Genomic DNA, 17,886 nt, shown 5'->3' with positions numbered 1-17,886 from the left:
CCACTGTGAAATGGGAGAAATGCAGTGCACAGGCTAACTAAACAATGAGCAAAACAAAGAGCAGAAAAGAAAACAGTAAATAAAACTGATAGGAAAATATGTAAGAATAGTTATCATAAAGTAAAATGCCAAGTCCCTGAGACAGAGGAACTGCAATTGAAAAGGAAAGACTGGTTAGGAATAACTAAGACAGTAAGAAAGCAAATAATTAATTCAAGGAGACTACAAATCAGGCACAATTCACTTTAACAGGTTACTTAGCAAAGCTAATAACTTGCACATTTAGAACTTATTTATATAAATGCTGCTCACAAAGCTCTGAAGATCTCATTCTGACATAAGGTTCTCAAAGTCAGAGCCAGCACTCTCTGCATTCATGGCAAGTCAAGGCTACCAAAGGCCACCTGCATCAAGCACTTTGCAGGCACTAACCTGCAGCATTACACATGAACATGCAGCTCTAATCTGGCAGCACAGGTTTAAGAATTATAGAGCCTTCACGTGAAACACTAGAAAAAACCATTTTAATCCATTTGTCATTTAGCTTATTTTGGAATATGTACTTACTCATCATAAACATCCTCTGTATCCATCCTACGATAGTATTTAGAGAGTTTTACAGCAAAAATTATGGCAGGAATTAGAAACATTGAAGAGCCTCCCAAACCAAACCAGAAGGTATTCTGAAACAAAGGGAATAGAAAAATCAAGGGAAAAAGGTCATGGAGAAAACTAATCAGTACAGTACTGAAGCCTTGCTTGATACTCTAACCATTGCTACCAAAAGAACACAGTAGAAATTAGTTCTTATCAAAATATGAGTTTCCAGCACCTTCTCAAGGCAATTTTTAACTTGCAAACTGCAGCCCTGTTTGCATAACTAATTTCATTATTATACAGTTGAACTGAGTTATCACCTGCTGTTAAAATGATGATTTTTCAAATTTGATTTGTATTGGCTGGAGGCATTTTTACTTCCAAGTGACTCAGCTAAGTTCTATCAGGAAAACCATGGTCCATCTCTCACCAGAGGGTAATGGCTCCACAAAGGAGAACAGAAGCTCTGTAATGTATGAGCTAATCAATGAGTACAACATAGATTAGGAGGTTTTCATGGTTAAGCATTACCAAGATTAAACACTTAATGGCTAAGCATTATCAAGGCCAGTGTTTTGGCTTTGACTGATTACATATATTACTGGTAGTGTGACTAGGATCTGACTAAAATTGCCATAAAGTAATAGTTAGGAGGCATTTTAGGTACTTTCCAGGCACATGGTGTCTTACTTTACTTTTAATACATGCTGTCCTCTTTCCAAGTTCTTTTGGCAAGATGAAAAAAACCAATATTGCCCTTCCATCCTGCTACGAGTCATGCTCAATGTCTACAACATACAGAAATTAATCGAGATCTGTCTGCTACAAGTCTAGTTATAAAAACTTCTTCAGGTTTTCTAGATTTCAGGACAGATACTTGAAAAAGTTTTTCCTTGGGGTCTTCCTGTCACTTCCTGCCCACACCTCACTCCTGTAAGTTAGCAACAGTTACAGATGAAGCTTCAGATATTTATGCTTTTCTATTTTCCATTTCAAGGTGGTTCAGAATCAGTTAATCAGCATCAGAATCAGTAAATTCTTGCTAAGAGAAGCTTAAGTTTACTGAAAATCTATAAAGTCCAGCACTGGTTTGTCTTTGGACTTAATCCAGATCAGAACGTTTTCCTTGCATAACTTTGTGTGTGATACTTTATTATCTTACTTCAGAATGGTCTAGCCAGAATAATTAAACACAGATGTATGTTGAAAGAACTTTCCCCTTGATGCCTCAGCTCTGAGTAACAAAATGTTTCTTACCACAGAATCAGCTATATAGCTGCATAAAAAAATATCTACTGCTGTATCTATCACATTGGCAATAGGCTTGCATGCTGCTACTTCCATGGAAATCTGAAACAAAAATTAAAAATTACAAGTATCTAACAGAATAAAATAAGAATCTCTAAACTTGCTTACAGTTACAGTTTACTAAATTGTTACATCTTACCCTATCCAAGTTCAAAATAAATAACAGTTGGATATGCTATCAACTGAAAGTCTTTTAAACATCAGCTTACTTTCTCAAAGGCTACAGCTGAAGAGAGGAAAACAAAACAAGATGCTAATGACATCGATTTGAACTATGCAGGGTCAGGTTCAGGTAGTACCAGCACAAACAGTAGATTTCAGGCTAGCCCTGAAAGTGATAGTGTTAAATTTGCACTGCATTCCAAGCAACACAACTCATCATTTCCATTCTGCAAATGCAACAAAACTGTAAGAGATTTTCCCACTCAGGCTAAGTACAAATGTATTAAAACCTGAAACTATAAAACACACTATCAAAGTAACATTATTATTGATTTTATTACTAATACTGTTTAGCTTTATTATTTTTAAACAAAGCTTCTCTCAAAGTAAATGCACCTTACCGACTCCTTGACCCACTCAGTGTACTGCTCAAAGTAGCCAATTATGGTATCCATGTACTTTTTTGTCTCCTAGAGCCAGATCAAAGAGAACAAAAGCAAGTTAAACTCTATCTCTGTGACATAATATATTAATGTACTTTGATCAAATGGAGCTTACCTGGACAATAACTTGAGAAGCGTTGTTATTTATGAGATTCTGGGCAGCATTAACAGCACTAATGACATTTTTCACCTTAACCTGGACAGGAAGAGATGGTGTTTAATGTAAACAAATCCCCTGCAGGCTGTTGCAATGGCTCTACGGCCACTGCCAGGAACCTATTCTCTTGATAAACCAGTGACACTGTCTTGTCAAAACCTGACAAAAAATGTAATTCCAGACAGAACACAAGCCTGCCTAAGGATTCATGATCATTGCAATAGTGTCTCATTCTGGAAAAGGATGTGTCAGTGGTTATGACGTGCTATTTTTTCCTGGAACCTACATAACTAATTTATATACTAGGATCAGTTTTATCTTCCTCTCTCTTTCCTTAAATCAATGTATGTACATACACTACATATACACAAAGTGCACAGGAAGAAAACAGTGGGCTATATACCATCACAACAACTCTTGATGACTGAAGTAGGATTCTTTACAGCCAGAATATGCCCCTAATCAACTACCTGAAGGACTGAGATGTTTTTGCAATCTATGTACAACCCCATAAATTCTCCCACAGAACACACACAAAGGACAGTGTACATAGAGCCTGAATATGTAGAGATGTTTCTTAAATATACTTTCAAGTCAAACATTCTTTTCTTATCAACATGTCACGGCTTCTTTCCTCCTCACCCAGCTTCAAATCACAGATTCTAACATACACCTACATAGATAACAGATACCTAGCTGCTCTGCTGCTGTGGATGGGTGAAACCTGTAATGAGAAGCACTAAGGTAGGTATGGCCCATAAAGCTGTTGAGACTATGACTATGCCACTAGTGTGACTGGATTCTTGCTGCCAGAGCCAAGGCACGCTGGTGGCTGAACGCTTTCCTTCCAGGAAAGCAATCATCCCGTTTCTCACTCTGACAGAGTGAAGCCAGCTGGTCTCATTGTGGTACAGGCACTACTTAGAGGGGAAATGTGGGGTACCCTGGAAAAAGTTCTATACAGATCCAGGATCCCAGAGCAAGGCTGATGGTGGAGAAGCAGGAACATGAGTACAACCTGAAGAAACAGACCCCTGTGGGAGCTGGGCATGGAACAAAAGCTGGTTAAGGACGTGAAGCACAAACCTCTCTTTTGTCAGTTGTACTTTTGCATTGTGTTTCATGGTTGCTCCCCCCAACAATCCTTTGCTTTCAAGGATTCTAGAAAAGAAATCCCTAGATTCTGAGGAAAATTAAAAACACACTACATAGACTGGTACTGAAGCTTATTTTATCACTTGACAGTTCAGTTTACAATTCATACTCCCAAAACCATCCCGAATATTCTTTTTTTTTATTTTTCTTTTTCTGCAGAAAAGAGATCTAAATCCTTATTACTTCCTTAATGCATTACAATCTCCTGCAATAAGAAAACAGCTACAATAGTAGAAAACTGTACTGAAAATATATGCCCTGTGTATGCAGTGGAAGGATTTAAACCACAAAAATGTTCCTGTTGCCAGAAAGAAAAGCTTACCATAAGTTCAGATGATGTCCTCTTCAGTAACCTAATGCTCTGATTTAAAGTGCTCTATTGGAAAGGAGGGGAGGAAAAAAAAGGCTTCAAGTCATGACTACTGGTAAGAGCTTCCATGTTTTAAGCTTATATTCATGCTTTGATGTTCTATAGATTATTTTGTTACTAATAATACATTTTACATTGCATACAACAGTAACAACAACTGCATTAAAATTAATACATTGTGGGTTTAATCACTCAATCAGTACTTCACCAACAGTACTGATTAAACTAAAGTTAGATGCAATAAAGTAATATTGGAGGGAAGATAGAATAATTAAATTTAGACCCTAAGGTTCAGAGAATTCTATATTGTGCAATTTCTGAAGGGAAAAAGCACTTACCCTAGCTTTAACATATTTCTTGACAGTCAGTTTTGTAAAAGAAAAAAGAGATGAGAATAATTAGGAGTTAATCAGGAAAGAACAGCATAGAATCAGAGTGGACCAGAAGTATTTTTCTCTAAGTGGTACAGACACAAAATATCTGATGGTAGGATAAACTAAAAGTCTTCATGTTATGTAGAGGAATAAGCAATATCTAACATGCAGGAGATTCACGTCTGGATACTATATAAGTCCATGTCAAAATCAGGCAGAAGCCTGATTTTGTTTCTTCCATAGCATCAATAAAAGAGATTGGCTCTACATACTACTCCCAGGAGTTTCCAATTCCAATACTGTTAGTTGACTGCTAACTCCAAGAAATAAAGTGTCAAAGTGATAATGGCTTTTATATTGAAGACCACTGACAAGCAAAAAAGAAAATAAGTGATTTAGGGTGTTTTAGGGTTAAGAGTTTGGTAAATTTCTCCCCTGCTTCTTTTTCTATTCATATATAATCGTAAATAGCTACAGAAAAGAATGGGGAAGAAAAAGGCCATTATTTTAGACAGCATTATAAAATAGTAGCATTTTAAGCAAGAAAACTATTTATTAAACACATACTTTAGCAAGATTATTCTTCATTGACACAATCTGTGCTTATAGAAGTCCGGCTTTCTAACCTCTTCAAGAGATTTAGAAATTTGTATGTTCTACAAATATGTTTCAGTATTGCTTTAATGTTTTACCATAGCTTGCTCCAGTGGAACAACTTGCTGGTTATGAATCATTCGAATGTTGTTTGCATGTCCTTTTAAGGCATTTTCCAGTGCTCCTTTTGGCTGAAAAAAAAAAGCAATTATGCAATATTGTTCAGTAACCTCAAAGCAAAAAACAATGAAATTTACACATACACTCTAAAACACCTCAAGCTAAAAATGGGGTATGGCAAACTGAATTCCTCAACACAAGGAGGGAAAAGAAAAAATAAAAAATCACTGTCTTAAAAATTCAAACCTCAGCAACCAAATCAGATACACTACCTTGCTTTTCTGGCTATAACTTTATCCGCACAGATTTAACTGAAGAGAATTTTCACATGATGCACTAAGTCATTTTAAATACAGAAGAGTGAGCACATCTCCCTCACACTCACCACAACCCAAACTTGACTTCAAGAACCCTGCAGCACTGCACCCCAGCTGGGACAAGCATCTCCCAGTCATGGGTTCTCGCTTTTGTTTCAGAAACGTGGACATCACCCTGAGGCACCTTCTGCTTTCTGACGGGCACAGAATTTTAAGTATTTTCAGCCAGTCACTTGGAAAGGCACCGGTGAAAGTTATTTGTGGTGCCCACCTTTCAGTCAGAAGGTATGCATTTCTGCTCTGATTTTCAAGTCCAGATGCCTGGCAGGAGCTCAAGCCCATTGCCAAATACTATAAAATTTGGTTTTACTCTCAGATGTAAATTTATTTTCCATTTTCTTTTGGCGGCAAAACCATTTGGTTCCCTGCACAAACACTGAATACACACTGCTAACTCCATTTCGGATGTGTAATAATGGCAAACCTCAGCGCTCAGAGATGTGTTTGCTTCCTGTTCATATGAGCACTGAGCAGTTTCAGGATACTTCATCTCCCATACTGACAAAGTGAATTCATTTACCTAACACCACATGCTGGTGGTACTGCTCCCTCCTCCCTATGCTGACCCGTTGTTTTGATCAAAGTTTTATTCCATTTGCTCCTTCCAGTCTAAAAAGCTATGTTAAATTTTATGTAAAAAGGTGCCAAAAGATGCAAACTAGACACCCAAAATTAACTAATACCATAAGTTTTTAGTTTATTTTTAAATTGGTTCTAAGAGCTATCACTAGTAACAAAGTGAGATTATAAAATATCCTTGGAAACCAGTACAATTTTTTTAACAATCTAACTTACATAATACATTATATTATTGGGGTTTTGGCCTCTTTTTTAAAGACATTTCATAGACTACACTAAATAGCATCTAAGGGAAGAAATAAAAACATACACTGTAACAGTGAACACATTTGCTTATTTACACAATTATGTCTTTTATATGAAGAGATTACTCTGATCTATTCTCAATTCTGATGCTTCCTTAAGAGTCTTCTACAAACATAGTGAAAGAAACCTAGCAGCACAATACAAAGTTTTCTTTATGGAACTATGCTTGAAGAACTTAAACCCAGAGCTGTCCAGCCTTGACATGAGTACAACGAAAAACCCTTAACCAAACAAAAAAACCCAGCAGTGAGTACGACTGAATGATGCAAGAAGTAGAGCAAACACACCAGGAGCCTCTCCTAGTGCCCTCCTCCACCTGAGGAGGGGATGGATATGTGATACATTCCTAACAAGGTGGTCTCACTCTGCTGTGTCCCCCAGCAATCCAAGCAATTGTAGCACATGTGCAACATAACTCTTCCTCCTGCATCGCAGTGCAGGAATCTGTCTTGGGCCAGCATCCAAACTATGAACCTCAGTTCTGAAAAGTGGGTATGACATGACCTGGATGTGCATAACAAACAGATCAACTGAACAGTCACTGTCTGTTAGTGCGGATCTGTGCCACTTGCGGATTCATTTGTGAGCAATGTTTTAGCGATACCCTCTGACAATTGTCCTTCATTCAAAAAGCCCTTCAGAGAAGACGGCTTCTTTTCTGCATTCTCCCTCCACAATGGAGCTCCAGTTCTCATTACAGTCCTTACAAGCTGCCAACAATATTCAATTTGTTGCTAATTAAAAAATCTCCTGCTCACTAACTGAAAAAAACCTAATTCAAGTAATTTTTCCAGCATGATCTAACCAATTTTTCTTCCAACTGGGACCCTATGACCGTAATAGGAAATACTGAAATGGAGTATTCCCCTCACTGCCCAAGCAGAGAATGGAATTTAAGAAAATACACTTTTAAAGTAGAAAATGTACAAGAGTATACAAAAATCAATAATTAGCAACATTTAAAATACAGCTCAAATGAAACACCATTCTGCAATATTTTTCCTTACATGACATTGCACCATGGATGTAAATGTTCGAAGTACAAAAATTCTCCCATATAAAGTCTACCTTGCTATGTATTTATACTGATATGGTATATAAATGATATATTTTATGTATTATTATACTGCTGAATTGAACTTACCAGCTGGTCTGCTCTTGCTTCTAAATCATTAGCAAATGAGAGAAGATCAACCTTGGTAACACTTTTATTGATCTGAAATAAGATGTAAGCAGTAAGAAAAGCAGTATGTTGTTATTTTATTTACAGACAGTTTGCACTTAACCATACCACCTACTCTGTTTACTCTTTATTTTTTTATTTATTAACTTTAACTTCTTAAGTGCTTTTTTCCCCAACTTGTGTGAACCTCCAAAACATGGTGTTTCAACAAAACAAAGGCAGATTTTCCTGTTTTGCCTGTTGGTAAACAAACATTTTTATTTTATATTTTGTCCCACTCATGGCTGTAGTTGACTACAGTCTCACCTCTGTCAAATATGCTGAAAAGTCTATTCCATCTATTCCTGAAGAGCTGAAATTCAGAAGATTCTCCTTCCCAATTTCATCCAGCAGAATGATTTTGCTGAGGTTTATCTGAATGTGTTCTATTTTAAGTGCTACATCTTCTGTATACTGGGAGAGAAACAAAACAAAGTACAAAAGTAATTTGCAACCAACACATATTCTGCTATAACCCCTGCCCAAAGCATCTGCTTTTGTTGACTCATTTTCATGAAGCAGCACACATTGATTTTTTGCTCACATCAGTTTAATTCAATTAAATTGAACAGAATCTACCAGGTCATGTTCTAACCTGTCTCTTTGTCTCTTTCATACCAAGGGACTACTTGCCTTCCATTCTGTTTTAACTCACATCCCTCCAGGAAACGTTACCCTTTAAGAATGTTAAGTTTTACCCCTAGCACAAAGTAAGGAAACCTAGAGAAGTCAGTATCTCAGCTGTGGCCAGGACAGACAATCTTTGCCACAGGATTGGATGAGACTTAACTAAATACCTTTAGTGGTGACTGAAGGTGATTGGTTGTTGTTACCTGAACCCTTCTGCACTGCACCCAAACGATGTTACCTGCAGTGGCTGCAGATACAGTTGAGGAATCTGAAAATCTGACTTCTTTGCAGCCTCCTCCATTAGTCCATTGTGGAAACTCAAAATAAGTTTCCCCCTTAGTGAATCTGCCTTGCTCATTTTCATTGTCTATTATCTGGGGCAGGGACTGTATCTATTAGGTGGGTACAGTGCCTGGCAGAATGGAACATGTATCCCCAAGGGGTTGCTGTAATGAAGACAGGTATTAGAGGCAACCCCAAAATTAGTACAGTCCTATAATGACAGTGCAGTCATATATCATTAGAGCTTAACTGGAAAGACTGTTTTACTCCAACTACTTCCAACTAAAACCTGGAAGTATCATATCCTGGAGCAACATAAATCTGACTGGAATCAGAGGAGAAAACACCCAGACAGGGGCTTATACAAAAAGAAAACTGTCACTGAACACCATAAGAAGTCTTTTGAAGACAGATGCCAACCTTCCACACAAGTTTCAAAGTTAAAACAAACAGTTATATCAGCACATTAAAAAAAACAGCACATCAGAAAATCTTCCCTGGCCCACTGAGACTGGTAAAAAATATCTTACTTGTAAATCAAATTCTTTCTTTCAGATTAGCTTGGACAGCTCTTGCCTCCCTGTAGGATGTTTTGAGCATAAAACATAAATCCCATAAAACCCAGACATGCTATAAGAGCCAACATCCTTCACAATCATGCACTCGTTCATACTTTACTTACCATACTAATATTTAAAAGCTCATTGATATTAAACAGATGTTCTAGGTGAAGGGAAGTATAAATTCCTTTGTTTTCCTTGCAATCACTGAAAGAATACAAATACACAGATAAGCCTAAAAACCACCTTAAGGCCCAAATATCAACAGAATGATTAACAATGTTTTCTTATTCTTATTTCTTTAGAAAACAAAATACTGATTATAACTTCTGAAGCTCAGTCAATAAGAGAAGTGATTAACAGTTTCTGAAAGATGTAAAATATTTTATCAATTAATTTGACTAGTATTGTCATACAACAGTATGCTGACTATCTCTAATGACTCATATATAGGAACAAATTGTTTCTGCTTGTGAACCACTAGAATCAGAATTTCTTCTGGAACATGTGCAATATTTGGATGTGCCCAAAATATGAAGCAAATATGATACCATAAAAACAGTATGTATAAATTCAATGAAATAAAAAAAGAGTTAAATAAGAACTGAATTAAATCTTAACCATCTATAATGAGATAATCAACTCTAATACCTGTACACCTTTTCAAAAGTCAAGTTAACATTCGGATTTTTAAATATGATCCCAGCAAGATAGTTTTTCCAGTGCTTATTTAGTAAGTAAGGTGTATCCAAAACCTAGAAGACAAAATTCAGTAATGTTACTATAATCCCAAGTTTCTTTATGTATTTATTCATATGTGGTCTTTTGACACATAAACACATCGAACCTTATCACCCACTAACAAAAATACAAGCGAAACAGCAAATTCAAACTCTCTGGTGCAGAAACTGAATATTAAAGCTCCCCATTACCACAGAACAACTGAATCACAAAAATCTGTCTCCAACGGAAGACAGGCATGCAGTACTAACCCTACAAAGCAAATTAAACTGAGAAAGGATGAATGTCTCCATTTGGTTTGTAAGGAGGAAGTAAAACCAGGTCCAAATTCACTTGAAGAATCCTATAAAAATGATATGCCATACAGAACAGACAAGACCATTGGGACTCATGGGGATTCTATTAACTATTTAGTAACCTAAATAACCTCACCTTGAATAAATTTTTATCTTCAAAGGGCTCACAGACCAATTTTTCTACATTTCCACCTGTGACAAAAGTGAGCACCACTACAATCATCAGCACCCAGGAGAAAAGAAAACTGAATCCAACACCACTGGAAAAGAAGATGAGAAAGTTTTTGCTTTATAAGAACACACTGTGTATACATATATATATATATACATACTTGTGGCAACAGTGAAGCCAACAGTTAGCAGCTACAAAAGAATTATGAAAACTGACTGATGGTTGAAATAGTTCTGTTTTCCAAATTTGTTATTGCTCTCTGAAACATCTTAAATGTTTTAGCCCTGTAAAGTCTTCAGCTAAAATGCATTTGAAACCTCACACTAGCACTGGGCATGCAAACTGTTTTAAGAATTACATTTAAGAGACACAAAGACATACAATTTTCTTTTTTAAATTCAACTCTCTAGCCTTGTGCTCTCAAAAAAGTTTTAGACTTTCAAATGCAATCTTCTCCTGCAGCCAGCAGAAACTACATTAAATCACTCCCAGGCACTTTTCAACCCCAAACATCCAGAAATGCTCTCAGAAGATCAAGTGTTTCTTGTCTCCTTGAATGGCTTTTTTTGAAACTTTGAACAAATGTTCCAATTCTACTAGAAATTTATGTATTTCCCCTAATATATTCTATTGCCTGTCCCCAGTTTTGCAGTTTCCAAAGGGACTTGCACAGAAATTCATTAGCCAAAGCACTTGCCTTATAATGGTAAATTCATAGGTTTTATTCTTCAGCTGTGATCCTTAATGGAACAACCCCAGATCCCCAAGCCCTGCACTGTAAGTGTGTGAAATCAATATATAGTTCCACTTTTTTTCTCGGCAGATATACCTAGGTAGGAAACCAAACTGTTTTCATATCTGTGTCCTTCAAAAAGTCAACCAAACTAACTTTCTACCTTTATGTTTTTTTTCCCCTGGTAAGTGAAACTTACGCCATAAGAAAGTTTCCTCCAGTGTTGGAGATGCAGCCTCTGGTTGTTGGAGAAGCATGTTTATCATACCCACAGGTGCCACACAGCAATCCAAGATAGTAAAAGACCAGAATCAGGACCAACATGCAGCATAGAATGAGACAACCCAACCACCTAAGGAATAAAAGATATAAGTTCTTGATTATTTTTACAAGAAGAACACAATGGAGACCTTCAGGAGACATCATGCAATACAATATTCCAAAATGTCCCACTCATTGTTCTGTCTGAGCAGACAGTGTCAGCAAAGATAAACGTATTTGCTACACCAGCTTGGATTTTGGGCCAGCACACAGTCACTGCTGGATTGCAGTCAGCTGCTACTGAAGGACTGGGGAACAAACATCACAGGAACAAGGTGTTCCCCAGTTAATGCAGGTGAAGAACCAAATTGCTACAAGTGGAGCAAAAAATTACGCAGAGGAAGCAGATGATCAAACAGCAATTTATTCATGAATAAATGGATAAATTTATGAATGTGGACTGGCCATTGGTCGTGAAGTACATAGCTGCTCTTACTGTGAGGCAACTAACATGTTGCACACTGTGTTAGGCTTGTAATTATAAATAACTATACTTAAGGCTGTAAAAACCTAAGCTTTATGTGTCTGTGCTGTACTGCTTTCAATGTATGGAACAGTTAATGGAATTTGATCAGGAGAAAAATCTGGGATAGGAAATGAACTTTCATTTTTATTAATTACATCATGTAACAGTTCTATCTGTACAAGCATTTGGAGCATATCCATTTATTCACACATTACATATCTATCCTTTCATCCTCTCCCAATGCCCTCTGCACTTCTTTTTCCCTTCTGTTGTCACTTCTTCAGCTTTTATTTTTTAAGTTCCCTTTTCTCCTCCCTGTATTTTTGTAGAGAAAAATCTGTAAAAGAAATACTGCAATGAACATGCACAGCCAATAAAAAGAAAAACATGAATGCTGACAGGCATATTTATAAAAGGATACTTATTAAGAACTACTAATAATGCACCTGTAAGTAAGAAAGGACTAGATGGAAAGTAATTTGGACAATACAGGCTTATTGGTTTAATTTGTACTTGAAGTACTGTTAGGTTAGGTTTGACAAAACCAGGTATATAAGTGCCATATAGATGAGATCTATTCTCCTGTAGAAGAATAAAACAATATATTTATTTCATTAATTGCAATATGAGCTTCAATGAAAATATCAATAAATTTGTCAAATTATGGCCCACCACTAAAACTGTCAGATTAGAAATGGGCTAAAGGTAAGAGGAAGCAAGGTTCTAAAGTTTGTTTTTCTGTTCACTTTTATTTATCACTGCATTAAAGCCAGCAACACACGTTCTGTAGCAGTGAAACTGGTTATGACCCAAACACAGAAGCCAATATTGCTTATAAAGACAACTAAAGTATGAAACAAAATATAGGGAGGATTTGATAAGCTTGTGGACAAAAGTGACTAAATCTGGACAAAGATATATGGTATGAAATGAAAAGCTTTACACGCCAAAATATGAGGTTACTCAACTGCAAGAGACACAAAAGTCTCAAAAATTATGTTTTTCTCATGGTAAAATCAACCACAAAGACCAGTACTGCACCAGTAGGGGCAAGCACAAGTGCATGAAGATTTACAAGGTGTGAAGCAGAATCTCTGCAACTCCTGCTCTGCAATACAAAAGGTGCTGTAACAACGGATTGTCTTCAAGACCTATCTGGTCCTCTGCCCTCACAATTTACCAGCAAATCAATGGAAACAAAACCTAGATAAAAGGTCACCCCGGCACTATGAAATAATCAGTTCCTTTGGGTGTTACATCTTTGACATCTACTTGTATCTATCCTTCCTGAAAAAGACCTGAAGGTTTACAGAGTAGAAAATACCTCTTTCTCTGTGGTGAAACAGCACCCAGTTATTGATTAGATGTGTTTTTTGTTTTTACTAAAATGCCAGTACCAAACAACTGCTTTATACATCTTTCTTTCACTGTGTTCATCATTAACAGTTTACTTGCCTTAACAGAACATTAAAATATTACTAAGTAATAACAACAGGTAGTGCTTCAGTCCTGCCTTATTTCTTGTACATACCTGTAGAAATCGTACTGCTCCACTATTGGAAAATAATCTTGAACGTATGTCTCACTCTGTGTAAGATACACCATCAAATCTGCCAAAATCTTCTGAACAGGGAGTGCTCTTGTGAAGGTAGTAATATTTGAACCAATGGATTCCAGCACACTTTTGATATCTATAGGAATAAACATATTTCACTGTTACAGATCCATAGAGGAAATTTACATTCCATGTATGCATTATAAAATGCTATTAAACTATTTGCCACATGTAACAAGCAAGCCATGAAGACAAGTGTGAGGAAGACACAAGCAGGCAACAAAAGCATCAAGCTTTGACGTAGCACAACGGCATTTCAAAATACACACTGTTTTTAGCATTCAGTTTAATGATTCAAGATGCAGACGTTGAGCCAGAGTACTTCCTCTTTCCTCTCATTATAATGAATGTGTCACTTTTTATCTAGCCAACCTAAATCTTGCTTTTCATGCAATATCGCAAATGGCAACACTGAGCAAGACAATTAGCCAGCAAGTTTACAAAGGAGAAGAACAGAATCTATTTAGACTCCATGCCTTGGGAATACAACACTGTGAAAGAAATTGGACTGCCTATATTGAGAATCTATACTAGTTATTTTCAATCTTATTAAAAGAGATTATTTAAATGAACTCATTCCAACTAGGTAGCAACACTCATGAGGTAAAAATCCATTAAGCCATTTTCCCCTCAGATTATGACCAAACATGCTACTCTCTACTTACAGTTTAGACAGACATTATTTAGATATACAAAGACATGACTAATTCATTTAATATACATAATGTCTATGTGTAAAATGCAGTTTCTCTATACTCTTCCTTCAACTGGAAACATACTTTAAAAAGCAGAATGCATAACTACAGGTTGTAATTGCGTGGTAGGCACTACTTCCTTCTTTCTCAAAACACAACTGGATAAGCCTTTGTCTGTTTTGATGATTACTACTCAAATCCAACCAGGTAACAAATCACAATTGTTTTAGAAGTTTATAGATAAATGTGATTTTTTTCCAGTAAAACTACTTATTTTGTTTTTGTAACTCAAATTTGGTTTTGATACAAACAAAGCCCCAGCAATTTATAAATAGATAAATTAAGATGTTTTGTCAATGTTTACACATCTTAGACATGGAAAATGAGTAAATCTGCTCAAGATTTCCTAATGAAAACTGTAATATCAGTTTTAGAAAACTGGCTCATTACAGGCAAGTTTACACAGTACACTATGTTTATATGTATACTGTGCTTTATTTTGCCCAGGAGTAGAAGAAAAAAAAACAAACAAACTGGAAAAACTTACAAGGAACAGCTGCTTATATATAATGCAGAACAGGTCCACAATGCAAGAACAAAAATTAGAACAGATTAGTATACATATGCTATCCTATCATACAGGTACAATCAAAGTGTAAAGCCCAAGCAACAAAACAACTGAGACAGCCATTTAAGTCATTCTTAAGGCATATTTTGACTTTCACTTTGCCATCCACCACATTTTAATACAGCAGCGGGGGGGGTGGGGGGTGGGTCAGTTTTTCTAACATCACACTCCTAAATATATCACAAACACATTGGTCAAGGAAAATTAGGTTTTCAACCAAATAAAGCATTAGTGTGAAGTAAGGATCACAAGATTTCTCGTTACTTGTGCAGTAAGAAGCCTAACATAAAACTCCTCCAATAAAATATCACATGTCTGTTTTTAGATTTAATTTATAGTCCTTATCAAGACACAGTTGCTTTGTATGTTTTTTCCTATTGCACCAAATTTAAAAACAAAATAAAACTATTTTAAAAAAATAGTTTAATTTCGCATTTCCATGTTTAATGTTATTTAGCGAGGAAAATATATTACCAATAAAAGAAAACAAAAACATGAAGTAAAGTGAAAAGATAGTTTGTTCCCACCTGATAAAATGTTCTTCGTTTGATTCACCACCAAGTCTGGAGTATCATTAAATGCTGCATAACCCTATAAAAAAGGGTGAAAAAATTATGGCATGTTTCTCATTGTCAAATTGTTTGTAGTTTTTTTCCTTTTATTCAAGGATCAAAATTACACACATACTAAAATGTATATGGTAATACAAGAAAAATATGGTTTATCACTGCATATTAGAAAAGGTGAAAGCAAAATCCAAATTTCAGATTAAGTTTCCTCTCCAGAATATTCCTTGGGGGAAAAAAAAATCTATATTTAAATACACATGAATCAGTCACACACATCTCAAACGTTGCTGCCTGTCGGATCTAGCTCAAACCAGCCAGAAACCCATATATGAAGATTCACTAAGTGAATGGAGTTACTCTGTACCAGCCTGACACCACCTGTTTCTAAGTCTATGCCTTTCAAACATGAAATGCATGTTACAAACAATGAAATCCAATTGCCTCTAAAGACACTGCAATGGCTTCTTCAGTGAGAAGGGGAAAGAAGGGGTGCACACTATGGGGACCAAGCTCAGTAGCTCATTTGGACAGAAAGGAGAAACCATTGCAGTGGATACTTGAAGCCTTACTCCCTGAAAGCCTGATCACTGCAGAAGCAGGAAGGGGTCTCAACCCCCACACACAGCCTTTGGTTTCAGAAAGTGCCTTCTATTCCTAACACACGTTTTCAGATTCCTAGATTTTTCAACTGCTCAAACTAAGCCATTCTTTTCCTAGATGAAAATTATAGGTTTTTTTTGGAAAGTCTTGAAAAAATACTAACAGCCATTACACTTGGTCTGTTGCACCAGATTTAATGTTAAATATGCACATAAAGAATTTGAAATAAATATTTCAAGATAGCTGAAATATAATAAAACTAATTAAGAGACCATGGATTTTTTTATTTCTAGAGTTTGAACCAAAAAGTAGAGAGCATGCTACTGGATCCACATTTCTGTCTTTTAATTTTTTAAGAACTGTTCCTTCAAGCAGACAACCTGCAAAATATTTTAGATTTGTATTAACCTGGAGATACAAAGCACTACATTCATACTTTCAAGTGTTAAATCTTGTCCAAACAATGAGAGATACCCAACTGTGAAGCAGGTTGAGGTGGCAACAAAAGAATTCTTCTTGAGAAACCAAGGGGAAACAAGTGATACACATATCCCAGTTTACTCATTAACAGTCTAAAAATCTATCAAGAAACATACCTTTTGAACCAGACTAGAAAGGTCTATTTTAAGGACATCATTGACCTTTGCAAGCTGGGAGCTCACTCCTGGCAGCTGGGAAGGAAAAGACATGCCTGAGCCACATCAAAATAGCAGTTTTGCTAATTCAGTAAATATTCCAAAGTTAGGAGAGAGGGTAAAGAAATTGAAGTGATCTTTAGGAGAATCTTACTAAACACTCGTGAAACCTCCGTTGTACAAAAGCAAAGCTTAACCCTCAGCATTTTTGGGAGGGGAGATTATTTCACTGCCCAGAACAGCACTTTAACATAGCTGCTTGACAGTCACTGGAATTACCCAGAAACACAGAAAAAGGGAAAGTCACTTATCTCGCAAGTGAAGCACACACCAAGCCACTGAGCTGCAGAAATACAGCTGGGCTTATTCCAAGCGATCACACTTTGTGAGCCTGAAAAATATTATTGAAAGATCTTACCCCACTAAAATTGGCATTGATGGTCAGTTGACCTAATGAATTCCTGATGATATTGCAAGTTGAGGCAGCCTGAGCCGCATTGCACGCGGAGTCATTGAGGGTGTTGCTTAGGTGCATTTTAACATCTGTCAAGTTTGCATGAAGTCTCTCTGTTCCCTCCTGCAAAACCTCCACAGAGACACTCACATTTTCCAGTGCTTCCTTCGTTTCTCTGATGGCTGCAAAGATGTGAAATTTTTAAAAAACCACATTTGTTAGAAAGAAGTTAGAAAGCAGAAGATACAGGCATGAAGAGAAAGTGTACATGCATAAATCATATGATCTTCTTTAACAACGGATTTATTTACTGCCTCCCTCCCAGAAAAACCCCCTAGCACATAATATGTACTTATTGCATATAAAAATATACCACTTACTCTTTCCTACAAAGAAATTAATATGCTCAAGTTACTTTTATTGAGATTCCATCCACTTCTCACTTTTCTGCCTTTTCCCTACCTCTCCTTCCTCAGTGGTTCAAGTAAAGAACTTTAACACTCGGTCATAAGAAACTAAAAGGCCATATCCATCAAATTGTATTTTCAGTATTTTCCTTATAATCCAACTCACAAATCATATAGCTGCAAGATGAAAGGTAAGGAGATCATGTTGCATCAGCCAAGCATTAATGAGTGTTCCACACTGTCTGGCTTTAGATTCCATCCCAATCACAGCAAACAAACAAAAGAAAATTAAAAGAACCCCGAACACTTAACAGGTGT

The 17,886-nt window shown here is 36.4% G+C and overlaps 1 protein-coding gene across 5 annotated transcripts in view; it reads right to left on the bottom strand.

Moving 5' to 3' along the window:
• The window catches only part of PROM1 (prominin 1), a 63,056-nt gene that overhangs the window by 4,385 nt on the left and 40,785 nt on the right, over nucleotides 1-17,886 (bottom strand). For all 5 annotated transcript variants that reach the window (XM_058838934.1, XM_058838938.1, XM_058838933.1 and 2 more), the window contains 16 exons: nucleotides 17,126-17,343; nucleotides 16,669-16,743; nucleotides 15,431-15,494; nucleotides 13,497-13,656; nucleotides 11,378-11,530; nucleotides 10,410-10,533; nucleotides 9,888-9,991; nucleotides 9,359-9,443; nucleotides 8,032-8,178; nucleotides 7,687-7,758; nucleotides 5,259-5,351; nucleotides 4,145-4,198; nucleotides 2,626-2,706; nucleotides 2,469-2,537; nucleotides 1,855-1,947; nucleotides 568-683 (listed from right to left, as the gene is read on the bottom strand). In XM_058838934.1, coding sequence (XP_058694917.1) covers nucleotides 568-683; nucleotides 1,855-1,947; nucleotides 2,469-2,537; nucleotides 2,626-2,706; nucleotides 4,145-4,198; nucleotides 5,259-5,351; nucleotides 7,687-7,758; nucleotides 8,032-8,178; nucleotides 9,359-9,443; nucleotides 9,888-9,991; nucleotides 10,410-10,533; nucleotides 11,378-11,530; nucleotides 13,497-13,656; nucleotides 15,431-15,494; nucleotides 16,669-16,743; nucleotides 17,126-17,343 — 1,708 coding nt within the window. The remainder of the gene's footprint in view (nucleotides 1-567; nucleotides 684-1,854; nucleotides 1,948-2,468; nucleotides 2,538-2,625; nucleotides 2,707-4,144; nucleotides 4,199-5,258; nucleotides 5,352-7,686; nucleotides 7,759-8,031; nucleotides 8,179-9,358; nucleotides 9,444-9,887; nucleotides 9,992-10,409; nucleotides 10,534-11,377; nucleotides 11,531-13,496; nucleotides 13,657-15,430; nucleotides 15,495-16,668; nucleotides 16,744-17,125; nucleotides 17,344-17,886) is intronic.

Source organism: Poecile atricapillus, chromosome 4 (genome assembly GCF_030490865.1).
Source record: "Poecile atricapillus isolate bPoeAtr1 chromosome 4, bPoeAtr1.hap1, whole genome shotgun sequence".
In the NCBI taxonomy this organism is placed as follows: Eukaryota; Metazoa; Chordata; class Aves; order Passeriformes; family Paridae; genus Poecile; species Poecile atricapillus.
The sequence above is the reverse complement of the archived record's forward strand: the minus strand, read 5'-3'. Positions and strand labels throughout refer to the sequence as shown.